The sequence below is a fragment of the Scyliorhinus canicula genome, chromosome 14 (genome assembly GCF_902713615.1).
Source record: "Scyliorhinus canicula chromosome 14, sScyCan1.1, whole genome shotgun sequence".
Lineage (NCBI taxonomy): Eukaryota > Metazoa > Chordata > Chondrichthyes > Carcharhiniformes > Scyliorhinidae > Scyliorhinus > Scyliorhinus canicula.
The window spans coordinates 74022273-74037506 of NC_052159.1; the positions used below are offsets into that span (position 1 = coordinate 74022273).

General features: G+C 44.1%; 1 protein-coding gene across 1 annotated transcript in view; it reads left to right on the forward strand.

Moving 5' to 3' along the window:
- Positions 1–4459, forward strand: part of LOC119977129 (E3 ubiquitin-protein ligase RNF149-like) — a 69491-nt gene extending 65032 nt beyond the window's left edge. Inside the window, exons 8-9 of the mRNA XM_038817758.1 lie at positions 1548–1740; positions 2494–4459. Coding sequence (XP_038673686.1) covers positions 1548–1740; positions 2494–2564 — 264 coding nt within the window. The 3' untranslated portion in view covers positions 2565–4459. The remainder of the gene's footprint in view (positions 1–1547; positions 1741–2493) is intronic.
- The last annotated feature ends 10775 nt before the right edge of the window (positions 4460–15234 follow it).

The following is a 15234-nucleotide window of genomic DNA, read 5'->3' on the forward strand; positions in this document are numbered from 1 at the left end:
TCTGGTCAGCATATTAATTCACTGGAGAGAGTTCAGAAGAGATTTAGAGGGATATTTCCTGGGCTGGAGAGTCTGAGATTTGAGGAAAGATTGGACAAGCTGGGGCCGTTTTCCTTGGAGCAGCAACGGTTGAGAAGGGACCTGATAATAGGTACAAAAGATTATGAGGGGCATAGATAGGATGGATAGGAAGCAACTTTTTTCCATTAGTAGCGGGGTCAATAACCGGGGGGGGGCATAGGTTTAAGGTTAGAGTTGAAGATCAACCATGATCTTGCTGAATGTCATAGCAGGCTCAAAAGGCCTACTCCTATGTCTGTATGTTTCTGTACAGTTGACCCATTCTAACTAAATTGCTCACCACCTAACTGGGTCTCCTGTAAAATGACATTATTTCCTTTCAAAATTGCTGTCATCAAACACCCATCCTCGGCCACTCTGTTCTTGCAAACTGCAGTCTTTCAGAAACAACCCTGCAATTGATATTCTGCATTCTCTATGACTGTGTGCGTTATCCCTCCTCATCCTTCTTGACCTCACTGCAACCTTTTGACTTGGGGATCCAAACTGACAATCATCAATGCCCCTACTCCGTTTTCCAGTTTGCCATATTTAATGAACAACGAAGCCAGTGGCTGTAGGAAGGATAAAGAAGTATTTTACCTTAAACATCAGGTCTGCCCACGACAGTAACTATCTACAGACGCAGCCCCTTTGGGACAACCAACATGCTGGTCCCTGCTCAGACCGGCTTTTATGCTCGGTTTAATGAGCCCTAGCTGAGTGGGCTTACGCCCGCTACCTGGGAAGCTCGAACTCCACGGGCCCCATGGGGAGATCGATAATGGTTTCTCCGTGGGCCTCATGGGGGTTTATGACACTATAGATCCTTCTTTCTGTTTTCATGTGATCATAATCACAGCATCTCCAGCAATGGGGTCTGTTTTCCTTGATGCGTTGTTCCATTCAGAGTCCACAAACTGCTATCCCTCGCCTCTTATTTTTCTCATCTCAATGCTGCCCCATGTGCTTCATCCCTTGCACAATTAACAGCAGTCTTTTCAGCCACATATAGAATCATAGCATTTACAGTGCAGAAAGAAGCCATTCGGCCCATCGAGTCTGCACCAGCCCTTGGAAAGAGCACCTCACTTAAATGCCACAACTCCACGCTATCCCCTTAACCCAGTAATCCCATCTAACTCTTTTGGACACTAAGGGTAATTTAGCATGGCCAATCTACCTAACCTGCACATCTTTGGACTGTGGGAGGGAACCGGAGCACCCGGAGGAAATCTACGCAGGTGTCCCATACACTGAACTTTCTTCTTTAAACCCTTCTGCTTCTCCACTTTTCTCTGTTTCTTTATGATCTTCGTAAAAACCCAGGTCTCTGACCAATGTTTTGGTCACTTGTCCTAATCTCGCCTGCATTGGCTCAGTTTTTTTTTAACATGCCTATACGGTGGTGTTTACTGTTTTTTTTAATATATTGAATGTTTTGTTATTGTCTTTATTGTTTACCATTATTTAAATTGTTTGCATAGGTGGACGCGCAAGAAAATGTTGAAGTAGTTATCCCAGAATCAGTACCTGACAATATCCTAGTTGGCAATTCAGATGGTGCTTTAGAAGAAGGAGCAGGAGCTGAAACAAGCAACTTCCCAAGCTCTCCAACCTTTGAGTCACTGCAGCACGATGATAGGCTAATGGAAGAGGATGAAGCTGCATCTTTAATTGGTAAGGATTATTGTTCAATGTTACTGACTGTAATGAAGTCCAGCTTCAAGTAAGGCCACTGCAGATTAAAGCATGAGGTGTTGCTAAGATGCAAGCATTGATCAAAATTCAAAATCTGTATCAATAACTTTTAATGGATTCTTTCAATTATTTGATGAGGTGCTTCATAGGAAGCTTGTTCATAAAATTAAGGCCACAAGAGTGTGGTAGCATAGATAGGAATTTGGTTAAAGGAAATAAAACTGTGAGTAAAGCTTATTGGATGCATTTCAGCCTAAAGGAATGCAAACATTAAAGTCAGTATTGGATCAATTACTTCCCTTTTTCACCCTCTGTGGGTATAGGAAGACTTTATATAATAGCAAACATAAGAATGGGACTGTGATTAATAAAGTTTGATGAACAACATAACTGGCTCTGAAAAAATATTTCGCAATCTTGGAGTGCTGTGAAATGAATAATTTGTAGATTTTTAAAGCTAAACTTTAAAAATAGTTTTCTCTGAATATTTTAGCAACTACCCTCACCCCATGTGCATGTTCCAATCTTTAATTTGTTCTATGTAAACCATTTTTTAAAAGTGGTTTTATTTTGTGTTTTCAGTTTCTTGTTTGTGTGTTTGTGAAAATTGTTTAATGTGATTGGCTGCTTACACAGCCTGATGATATCACTGCTGTTCCATGCAGTAAAGAGCACTGCAATTATTTGCAGTCCCACTGTATTATTTAAAACTTCTCTCCTTTTTGTTTCTAGAAGCGAATTTAGAAAATCAAATAAATAGTGACAGTCCGTCTTGTCCCATTGGATGTCCAGACACCAGATGAATATTTTTGAAGAAAATAATTTGGAATTTGGTTTTGATTTAAAGCACAAAAGAGGCCATTTGTGGATTCTTAGAACAGAAATAAAAGTACTGTTTAATGTGCATCACAATACTAGGTCATGCATTTTTTATTAATTTAATTGCAGCTCTTACTGATTAAAATAACCCTACCTGAAATGGAAAAAAAATGGATTATGCATTATAGAGATGAATGTGTTCATTTGAAAATACATGGGTCTCCTGCTTGGTTGCAGCAAAATTCCTGTTCTTCCACTCTATTAAAGAAAGAAACTTTGAACTTATGGTGTGTTTACTGAAACTGGAATTGATAGCTTTTAATCACTGTTTCATTTCAAATGTGTTTATTTCATCTTCATATATTCTTCTATGTATGTACTGTGCAGCCTATAAAATATATTTGTAAATATGCTTATTTTCATTGAATTTATCCTTAGCCAATTTTCCTGATGTTTAGAGAGCTAAATATCTACTTGTACTGTACCCAGTTGTCAGGTATCGTCAATAATTTTAATTGAACTAGTAATCTATAATGTTATAAAGCAGCATTAATCTATAGTACTGGTTTGGTCCTCTATTTTGTTTAGTAGTTTTGTCTGTAAGTAACCATTCTTCTTTAAAGATATTGTATGGTAATTAAATTTTTGAAGCTGTACAGATAAACCTATAATGGTGAAATACGTTCTCTATTAAAGTGCACTAAAAAATATTGAAGAATTTAAAAAAGCATATGTCAAACTTCTGATTACCACTGCTGTTGTAAAAGATTTCATGATGTAATTGAATCAGAATATATTTCACAGCGGCCCAGTTATTGGGCTGAATTAGCCGTACGGCAGAAATGCCCTGGAGCAGATTTTGCAAATTGTTTGGCAAAATTTCCATAAAAATGATAATTATAATAAGCTTAAGAGCCTCAGTCGTTATGCAGCAATGGTGCACCTTTATCTGGTTAAAGCCCATTACAATGGGCGTTATTGCAATACTGTGTCACCACATCATACAAAATAACTAAACAACAAAGAACAACAAAGAAAATTACAGCACAGGAACAGGCCCTTCGGCCCTCCCAGCCTGCGCCGATCCAGATCCTTTATCTAAACCTGTCTCCTATTTTCCAAGGACATGACTTGAAAGTGGCAATATTTTCTAATTAGGCCAAAGAATAAAGATCTTGAGCTTGTACTTCATTTCAGTGTAAAAAAGCAATAAAACCTTATGCCTTATGCCAACAAAATACACTTTATAAATGGATAATGATTTATCGTTATCTAAACCTTAGTTATGCAATGATGTGGATATCCATTTGGAAAAGTATATTAATTTTAAGAACTTGTGATAGGATACAACATTATATTAAGTAATTTGAAAGCAAGTGTAACAAAACAATGAATTCCCAATTGTTATAGCATTATTCAATATTAACCAAATGTGATTACATTAATATTGCTAAATTATGGAATTGAAAGGAAATTTCAATTTGGACAGTAAATTTCACAGGCGACAATTGACTAGCATTTTATGTTTAAAGTGAGGCACAGATCAACCAGTGAAGTGCCAAGTGTCCAAAAAGTACTGAGGCTTTTCTACTGAACAAATTAAATGCCAGCAATGCATTATGACAGGATGCAATTTGTTGTACGAAAGTTGGAGCAAGACTCTATGTGCCTGCTGCTCCTTTATTGGAATTTGCTTCAATCTGTCGTTTTATTTCATTTGTGCCTGGCCAATAGCGCCGTTTAAACATGTCTGTTGTAAAAGCTCTCGAGTCGATTTATAATAATTGTTGCAAATAAGTATTGGTATTTGCAAGGATTTTAACGACTAGCTTTTTGGTGAGTTTGTATACATGCAATAAACACACTTTGAATTGCGCATTATACTAGATTTTTATTATACTTTTCAATTACAGTATGTTTTTTAAATAAAACAAACTGTTCAGAAGTACAGATTGTCAAAGCACAAATTCTAGGCTTACTGTCCATATAGCTTTTCACTTCTTCAGTGTTCTTTCTAATTTTGTGATTTTATCATTTTCTGTTGAGAAAATATTAGGATGTAGTCTTCATTTTTTTCCAGTTTCAGTTTTTATTGTGTTGAAATATGTAATTTGTCATCACAACTAAGTTTACCCTTGTCCATGTGTAAGCATTTAATCAGTGTCACTAGAAAATAATCTGGCATAACAACCGTGGATGTTTGTATTTGTATGTTTCATGTTTCTTGTGGGGCGGGGGAGGAGCAAGGGCAGTTGTACTCTGCAAGTGGTCAACTTTAGAACAGGAGATTAAACCATGTTCCACTCTGCATCTTTTAGTGGTTCACCTGGACATTAGTGCTCCAGTTTTCTGCTTCTGCAGTCACCAGCTCACTATTTGTCATCCATTCATTTAAACGCGAGATATAAACTAGCAAATTTGGAGTCAGAAAACTCTGGCTTTAAATCCCATGGCATGATTCAAAGGCGAATGGGGAACAAACCGCGTATCCTGCCTTTCCTTCATCAATTAACAACACAGAAAAATATCATTCAGTTTGCTACTGTATTGTTTGGTTGAGCACGTAGGCACAGTGATTAGGCTCACAGCTCCAAGGTCCCAGGTTCAATTCCAGCCTTGGATGACTGTCTCTGTGGAGTTTGCACTTTCTCCCTGTGTCTGCGTGGGTTTCCTCCGGATGCTCCGGTTTCCTCCCACAGTCCAAAGATGTGCGGGTTAGGTGCTTTGGCCATGCTAAATTGCCCCTTGGTGTCCAAAAGGTTGGGTGGCGTTACTGGGTTACGGGGATAGGGTGGTGTGGGCTTAGGTGAGGTGCTCTTTCCGAGGGCCGGTGCAAACTCGATGGGCCGAATGGCCTCCTTCTGCACTGCAGATTCTATGAAATACAAGTTTGAGGACAATCCAAAATGTAGCCTATTACTTGAGGCTACATTAAGTAAATTACATTTTCTCATGAAGAAAATTTGGAATTGAAAATAATTATTTAAAATTTGGATTTAGTCCGTGGTCCACTACTTGTAAATCAATTTTTATACTGACCTTTCCTTTTATCTATTACATCAAACCCTTGAATATGTAAAACCACCTTTCTTCAGACCAAAACTAATCTGATCTGAATTAAGTACTGTTATAATGCGTTATTCTTGCAATCAAGCATGTTAGTGTTGTGCAATTCCTTTGTTCTAGTAACTGTTTAGTAAAGAAAAATGGTCCGTTACTCATTGAAGAGTTGCTAAAGTAAAAAACAACAATGTAGAAGATCTTTAGATCGATCAGTTTAAGTAGATCTTCAATATGATTTGTAAGTGTAAGCATAAGCAACCTTCAATCTTTCTGACCGGTTGAATGAGGAGTGGCCTTGATTGTATTTATGGATATGCTATTTTGTCATTCCGACTTTGCAAGCCAGATGCAGTAAATAATAATAAGCAGTCAAATAAAGATGGGCTGTCTACTAATCTTCATGATATGCCCATCGGCTCTCACAGCTACCTCAACTTCACTTCCTTGTCCCCTGTCTCCTGTAAGGATTCCGTTCTATTTTCACAGCTTCTCCATATCCGCCGCATCTGCAACCTCTCACAACAGCACTTCTGATATGACTTACATGCAGCCCCCCCCCCCCCCACAACGCCCACCTCCTGATATTAACAGAGCCCTTAACTGTGACTGACCGATTTCCTGTATTTCTGTTCTCACCCTTTCCCCTTCTTGCCAGCACCCCAATAAGGTTCACCTTGTCCTCACCTTCCACCCCACCAACCTCCACATTAAAAGGACCATCTTCTGCCACCTTCAGCATGATGCCACCACCAAATACATCTTGCCTTCCCCTTTATTGTCAGCATTCCGAAGGGACCAATCCCTCCGTGACGCCCCTCAAACCTTGTCCCCTTTCCATGGCACCTATCCATGCAAACATTGGAGGTGTAATAGCTGCTCTTTAACCTTCTTTGTCCTCACCATCCCAAGGCCCCAAATTCTCCTGCCGGGTAAAACCATAATTTACTTGTAATTCTTTCAATTTAGTCTACTGTGTTTGCTCACACTGGGGAGACTAAACATAGCAGAAGTAATCAAGTTGGGAGGAGTGGGGAAGGTGCTGTCTCTAAAATGTGTTTGGGTTGTAATTGGGGTATTAATGAAGCTTAACATCTTTGTCCCATTGGGTGGTGAAGCAGATGGGGCTATGCTCCAGAATGAATATTCCAATGGATTCTCCCATATGTCAATCTGAGTATGGAGGTGAGAAGATTAGAAAGCCACATCCTAAGTGGCAGCTAATTAGCCAATGTTGCTGAGGAAATATATGAAGGTTACAGAGTACACACATGAATTGAGTCATTGAATTTCGAACATGTCTACTCGTGGAACCAGATTGTTGGAAATACATATCCCTTAAAATATTTTCCACTTAATCCAGGCTTGTCCAAGGAATGGCCCATAGGCCGGATGCAGCTCAGGAAGCCCCCACTTTTCAAAGTTTTTCTAAATGGGGTGAGTTCCAATGGAAGGATTTGCATGGAGCTCCCCTCCAATCAGAGACTGTTCCTCTTCCAACTTAGTCACTAGTTAGCCTATCAGCAGCAAACACGGAAGACAAATGGGGAGGTGCAGCGAGCACTGGCATCGGTGAGTGTGCTGAGGGCTGCGAGGCTGAGTGAAGTGAAAGTATGATGGGGCTGAGCCAGGGGAGCCAAGCAACGGCGGGATGGAGCCAGGGGAGCCAAGCAACGGCGGGGCTGGAGCCAGGGAGCCAAGCAATGGTGGGGATGGAGCCCGGGGAGCCAAGCAACGGCGGGGCTGGAGCCAGGGAGCCAAGCAATGGTGGGGATGGAGCCCGGGGCAACCGAGCAATAGTGGGGATGGAGCCCGGGGAGCCAAGCAATGGTGGGGATGGAGCCCGGGGAACCAAGCAATGGTGGGGATGGAGCCCGGGGAGCCAAGCAACGGTGGGGATGGAGCCCGGGGAACCAAGCAATGGTGGGGATGGAGCCCGGGGAGCCAAGCAACGGTGGGGATGGAGCCCGGGGAAACAAGCAACGGTGGAGATGGAGCCCGGGAACCAAGCAACGGTGGGGATGGAGCCCGGGAACCAAGCAACGGTGAGGATGGAGCCCGGGGAACCAAGCAACGGTGAGGATGGAGCCCGGGGAAGCAAGCAACGGTGGGGCTGGAGCCCGGGGAACCAGGTTTGTTGGGCTTTGGAGTGTGCAGTTTAGTGGCCTAGGGAGGGCAATGTCCTGGCAGGCTGGGGAGGGTGAAGGTCTTTGCAGGCGTGGAGAATAGGAAGTCTTGGGGGAAAGGCAATTATGATGCGATGAGGCAAGACGTAGGATGCATTGGATGGGGAGGGAAATTGCAGGGGATGGGCACAATGGAAATGTGGAGCTTGTTCAAGGAACAGCTACTGCGTGTCCTTGATAAGTATGTACCTGTCAGGCAGGGAGGACGCGGTCGAGCGAGGGAACCGTGGTTTACTAAAATAGTTGAAACACTTGTCAAGAGGAAGGAGGAGGCTTATGTAAAGATAAGACGTGAAGGTTCACTTAGGGCGCTCAAGAGTTACAAGTTAGTTAGGAAGGACCTAAAGAGAGAGCTAAGAAGAGCCAGGAGGGGACATGTGAAGTCTTTGGCAGGTAGGATGAAGGCTAACCCTAAAGCTTTCTATAGATATGTCAGGAATAAAAGAATGACGAGGGTAAGAGTGGGGCCAGTCAAGGACAGTAATGGGAAGCTGTGCATGGAGTCCGAGGAGATAGGAGAGGTGCTAAATGAATATTTTTCGTCAGTATTCACGCAGGAAAAAGACAATGCTGTCGAGGAGAATACTGAGATACAGGCTACTAGACTAGAAGGGCTTGAGGTTTATAAGGAGGAGGTGGTAGCAATTCTGGAAAGAGTGAAAATAGATAAGTCCCCTGGGCCGGATGGGATTTATCCTAGGATTCTCTGGGAAGCTAGGGAGGAGATTACTGAGCCTTTGGCTTTGATCTTTAAGTCATCTTTGTCTACAGGAATCGTGCCAGAAGACTGGAGGATAGCAAATGTTGTCCTGTTGTTCAAGAAGGGGAGTAGCGACAACCCCGGTAACTATAGACCAGTGAGCCTTACTTCTGTTGTGGGCAAAGTCTTGGAAAGGTTTATAAGAGATAGAATGTATAATCATCTGGAAAGGAATAATTTGATTAGAGATAGTCAACACGGTTTTGTGAAGGGTAGGTCATGCCTCACAAACCTTATTGAGTTCTTTGAGAAGGTGACCAAACAGGTGGACGAGGGTAAAGCAGTTGATGTGTATATGGATTTCAGTAAAGCATTTGATAAGGTTCCCCACGGTAAGCTATTGCAGAAAATACGGAAGCATGGGATTCAGGGTGATTTCGCAATTTGGATCAGAAATTGGCTAGCTGGAAGAAGACAAAGGGTGGTGGTTGATGGGAAATGTTCAGACTGGAGTCCAGTTACTAGTGGTGTACCACAAGGATCTGTTTTGGGGCCACTGCTGTTTGTCTTTTTATAAATGACCTGGAGGAGGGCATTGAAGGATGGGTGAGTATATGTGCAGATGACATTAAAGTCGGTGGAATTGTAACAGTGTGGAAGGATGTTACAAGTTACAGAGGGACATAGATAAGCTGCAGAGCTGGACTGAGAGGTGGCAAATGGAGTTTAATGCAGAAAAGTGTGAGGTGATTCATTTTGGAAGGAATAACAGGAAGACAAAGAGTACTGGGCTAATGGTAGGATTCTTGGTAGTGTGGATGAGCAGAGAGATCTCTGTGTCTATGTACATAGATCCCTGAAAGTTGCCACCCAGGTTGATAGGGTTGTTAAGAAGGCGTACGGTGTGTTAGCTTTTATTGGTGGAGGGATTGAGTTTCGGAGCCATGAGGTCATGTTGCAGCTGTACAAAACTCTGGTGCGGCCGCATTTGGAGTATTGCGTGCAATTCTGGTCACCGCATTATAGGAAGGATGTGGAAGCATTGGAAAGGGTGCAGAGGAGATTTACCAGGATGTTGCCTGGTATGGAGGGAAGATCTTATGAGGGAAGGCTGAGGGACGTGGGGCTGTTTTCGTTAGAGAGAAGAAGGTTAAGAGGTGACTTAATTGAGGCATACAAGATGATCAGAGGATTAGATAGGGTGGACAGTGAGAGCCTTTTTCCTCGGATGGTGATGTCTAGCACGAGGGGATATAGCTTTAAATTGAGGGAGATTGATACAAGACAGATGTCAGAGGTAGGTTCTTTACTCAGAGAGTAGTGAGGGCATGGAATGTCCTGCTTGCAACAGTAGTGGACTCACCACTAAGGGCATTCAAATGGTCATTGGATAGACATATGGATGATAATGAAATGAAAATGAAATGAAAATCGCTTATTGTCACGAGTTGGCTTCAAATGAAGTTACTGTGAAAAGCCCCTAGTCGCCACATTCCAGTGCCTGTTCGGGGAGGCTGTTACGGGAACCGTGCTGCTGGCTTGCCTTGGTCTGCTTTCAAAGCCAGCGATTTAGCCCGGTGAGCTAAACAGCCTCACAATAGTGTAGATGGGCTTTAGAGTGGTTTCACAGGTCGGCGCAACATCGAGGGCAGAAGGCCTGTACTGAGCTGTAATGTTCTATGTTGGTGGATCTGGGGAGGAGAGGGTGCTGTGCTGCGTATGTGGGAGTTAGAGACTGAGTGTGTGCGGGAATGAGGGTGAGTGACAGTACAAGTTTGGAACGGAGTGCGAGAGACTGGGTCAGTGTTGGAATGCAGTGTGAAACTTGAGTGAGTGTGGGGGTGAGTCCGAGAGATGTGAGTGTGTGAAGGGGTGGTGAGTGAAAGACTCAGTTAGTATGTGGGGGTGAGAGAGACGGTGTGTGTGGAAAGCAGTGCGAGGGACTTGTGTGTTAGGGTGAGATACTGAGTGAATTTATGGGAATGAATGAGAGACAGGGTGAGTATGAGAGACTTGTGTGTGTGTGTGAAGGGTGTGTGAGAGACATTGTGGGGATCAATGAGAGACTGAGTAACGAGCAGCACAGTAGTTAGCACTGTTGCTTCACAGCACCAGGGATCCAAGTTTGATTCCCGGCTTGGGTCACTGACGGTGCGGAGTCTGCACCTTCTCTCCGGGCGCTTCTGTTTCCTCCCACAAGTCCTGAAAGACATGCTTGTTAGGTGTATTGGACATTCAGAATTCTCCCTCAGTGTACCCGAACAGGAATCCGAGTGTGGCAACTAGGGGCTTTTCACAGTAACTTCATTGCAGTGTTAATGTAAGCCTACATGTGACATTAATAAAGATTATATGGAGGGGAGTGCGAGAGACTGAGTGAGAGTGTGGAAAGGAATGCGGGAGACAGAGTGAGTAATGGTGGGAGAGAGAGAGACTGAGTGAATGTGTGGAGGTGAGTCTGCCTTATGCCCAGTCTCAAATTTCACACTCACGCACATACACACACAACCACTCACACCCACTCACCAAAACTGACCCTCTCACACTCTGGTCATTTTTAATACTTACTGTTTTTCTAACATAACAATTTATTGTCACGCCACTGCTTTACTTTCGCTCAGCAATTGTTTCTTTCCTTAAAACCAAACTTTTATTTGAAAATCAGTTAATTGTTGTGCCAAACCAGGGGCTGGATTCGCCAAAAAAATCGCACGAGCGATTCTCCTACCTGATGGGGACTGAAAGGCCCCAGACTGCTTGCAGCTCTGGCTGCAGATACGGGGCCCCACACTTCCGATTGGTAGTCCGCGCATGCGCACGGCGGCGGCCTGCAGCGGCTGCCCTGTGCGCCATGGTGGACTCGGACCGACAGCAAAAATGTAGGAACCCCCGAGTTGGCGCATGCCCATGGATCCGAGCCGCCGATCGCTGCCCCGGCCGCCCATGAGCCCCCCCCCCCCCCCGCCCCGCCCCAGTGATTGATCCCCCGCCCCACCAGGGCAGCCCCAGATTGAGTCCGCAGCTGCCATCCGAGGTTCCTAACCGGCGATAGATGGTTAGAACCACACCATCGGGAACTCGGCCAGTTTTGCCTGGAGAATCGCTGTGGGGGCCTCTGTCAATGGCCTCACAGCCGCGCTGCATAATCCATGCGTGACCGATTCTCTGGGGACTGGAGAATCCAGCCCCTTATCTTTCCAAAATTAGCTCTTCAGCCTCTGAGTGAGAATAAAATACGTGTCCCAGTTTTGACTTTTGAAAATTTGGTCATTATGTTCTGTGAATCTGTCAAGCAGCAAATTCATCCCAAAATTTCCATATATGTTCCTAGTTTTCTTTTGTTTAATTTGATTATATATCATCCTTTAAGCAGCATGTTATTTCAAATTCCAGATGGCTGTACTCTTATTGAAAGGTAGTTTGCTTGATCGTTGCCCCAGAGAATGGTTATTCCCCAAGTGCACAGTCCAAGGAAAGGAGTCAGAGACTCTGCCTAGTCTTCAACCCTTTTTCTTTTGTTGCCCCAGAATATATGGGACATTCACCAGGGGATCAAGCAGAGTCTGCACCTGCAACCGGTACAAGCTTAGGTCCTATGGTTTTGGCAATGCCAGACTCTATTGCTCAACCCTAGTTGCCCTTGAGGAATGATGGTTAACTGCCTTCTTGAATCACTGCAATCCAAGATACTCCCACAATACTATTAGATAGCCTGTTCCAGGAATTTGCCTCCGCAATAATGAAGGAAAGGTGATATGTGTCCAAGTCAGGATAGTGTTTGTCTTGGAACTGGGTGTGGACTAGTGTGTCAGCTGTCCTTTTCCTTTTTAGGTATTAGAGTTTGTAAGATTGGTAGGTGCTGTTGAAAAAGCCTTGGTGAGTTACTGCAATACATCTTGTAGATGGTACATACTGCAGCTATGGTGTGCCAATGGTAAACACAAAACACAAGAATTAGGAACAGGAGGCTATTGGCATAGGCAAGTGGACCAGTGAAGTGGACTGTTTTGCCCTGGATTGCATCATGCTGAATGAGTTGTTGGAAGGGCAAGTTGAGAATATTACTTTAGACTCCAGACTTGTGCCTTATAGATGATAGAAAGACTTTGTGGTCATTTACCACAAAAGTCCCAGCTGTAACCTGAGCTTGCAGCCACATTATTTATGTGGCTACTCCAGTTAAGTTTCTGGTAAATGTTGATGCCCAGAATGTTGATGCTGGGGCCTTTGTTGTTAATAACATTGAATATTAAGAGGAAGTGGTACATTCTTGTTGGAGGTGGTTATTGCATGGCACTTGTGTCGTGTGAATGTTATTTGCCATTTAGCAGTCCTATCTGGATGGTATCCATATTTTGCTGCATCAGGCACAAACTTCTTCATTATCTGAGGAACTGCAAATGAAACTGAATACCGTAAACAACCATGAACATTCCCCATTGATGAAGCAGCACAAGATGGTTTGGGCCAAGGATATTCCCTTGGCCTCACCTCTGGAGGTGAAGTCCTTTGCCCCAGATTAGTGATGGAGGAGTTTGGGAAGTTGGCTGATTGTTTGACAGACTTTGGAGCAGCTTTCCAACATTGACACACACCCCAGTGAAGAATTTGCAGGGTTAACCAGGATGTGTGCCTTTTTCTTGTCTGAATCCAGTGCTTAGGACAAAGGCAAATGATCGGTCCAGTTTTATCCTTACTGCATTTTCAGAATGAGGTTAAAAGAACAACAGCTGTGGGTTTGAAGTAACATATAAGTTAGGCTCTTAAGGATAGCAGCTTTCATTCTCCAAGGAACATTAGTGTACCATCTTGGTTTTTACAATACAATAGCTTCACAGTTGCCATTAATATTAGCTTTTTATTTCAGTTTGCGGGGTGGCACAGTAGTTAGCACTGCTGCCTCACAATGCCAGGGACCCATGTTCAATTCCGGCCTTGGGTGTCTGTGTAGAGTTTGCACTCTCTCCCCATGTCTGTGTGGGTTTCCTTCCACTGTCCAAAAATGGGCAGATTAGGTGGATCGGCCGTGCTAAATTGTCCCTTAGTGTTCAAAAGGTTAGGTGGGGTTACTGGGTTATGGGGATAGGGTGAGGATGTGGGCCTAGGTAGGGAGCTCTTTCAGAGGGTTGATGCAGGCATGATGTGCCAAATGGCCTACTGCACAGTAGGAACCTCTGAAATTTAAAAATACAATTAAATTCACAAATTTCTGCAGTTATTAATAATCCAAACCATTAATCCACAGCACATTAAGTTCAAATAAGGTTTTACAAATTTCCTCTGGTTGCATTCATGGTGTTCTATTTCTTGATGGTGCTTCAAGGAGCTCACAAAGGGTCTGGGACTGCCACCTCACTCAAAGGTGGTCTGAGGGCCAGGCAGAAAAACAACGCAAGTAAATAAGGTTAGTTACCTTTCCCTGTTGGTGAATCATCGGATCTTCCGGCCGTTGTCCAACTGCTCTGCTTTTGTTTCCAATTGTTTCCCAGCACAAGACCCAAAGTGGGGGAGGGGTGGTGTTGATGGGTGATGGTGGCCCGCATTGAGTGTGTAACTGGGCAATGTAGTGACCCAGCTCACAAATTCAAACAATTTGACATTGGTAGGCATAAGACAGCTGAGGTACATTATAACCTCCCAAAAAGGTAAGGATGGAGATCAGGGGGTGGATTCTCCATTGCTCAACAGCGATATCAGGATTCCCGATTGGGTGGAGAATGGAGCCCAAAAATGTGAATAGTGCTGGGTGCCAAACTTGTTGCAATGCTCCAATCTGCCACCAGCAGCAGCAGCGAGCTACCCATCCTGTGGCAGATGCACCATGCAAAACCGTGAAATACATGTCTTTAAATCTGCTGAATGAACTGGAAGCCCAATTCCCCACCCCCACTCCGTTATGTTCCACCTGTCTTAGCCGGTAATCATGTGGCGTGATTTGGTGCAAGTATTTACATGCAGGGACCAGGTGCCATGGCCGTTAAGAGGAGAAAGGAGGCAAACAAACCACTTTGAAACTTTTCGGGCTTGCTGGGGGGTGTAAGCCTGGACCTCAGAGAATGGGGAACGATTTGGTGGCAAATGCATTGATTAGGGGTGTCTCCCTTGGGATCCAGGTGCCATTGCTGAGACCCCCCCTCCCCCATTGTCGCATAAATTAATTTAACCCCCCACTCCCTCTAGCTGGAACTTCCAGGCTCCTGGCTGTTGAGACAGCTGACTGTTCACAGGACCTTGCAAATGCTTTGCAGGCTACTGGTCATGTGGCAACCTACGCAGTCCACCCATCTGGAAGCACTCATATTCCAGCAGTATTATCAAGGAGATGGGCGTAGCCATGCTCAATAAAACCCACCAGGTATTGGCGCTCAGTGCACTCCTCAGAAGCGCAGCCCCACAGCAGAGGAAGCAGGGGATTAGCAGAGCTGACCCCAAACAAAGCACATGCAACGGTGCCATTAGAACCCTCCCTAACCTACCCCTGAGGATCATGAACTGTCTCCAAGCCGTGTCTGTCTACCGCACCCTGATCCCATTCATGCCAAGAGCAACATCAGGCATACCGAAAAATGAGGTGTCGACCTGGACAAGCTACAGCACAGGACTTCTTGTGTGCCAAACAGCAAAAGCAGCAAGTAATAGACAGAGCTAAGTGATTGCACAACAAATGTATCAGATCTAAGCTCTGTAGTCCTGTCGCATCCAGCTGTG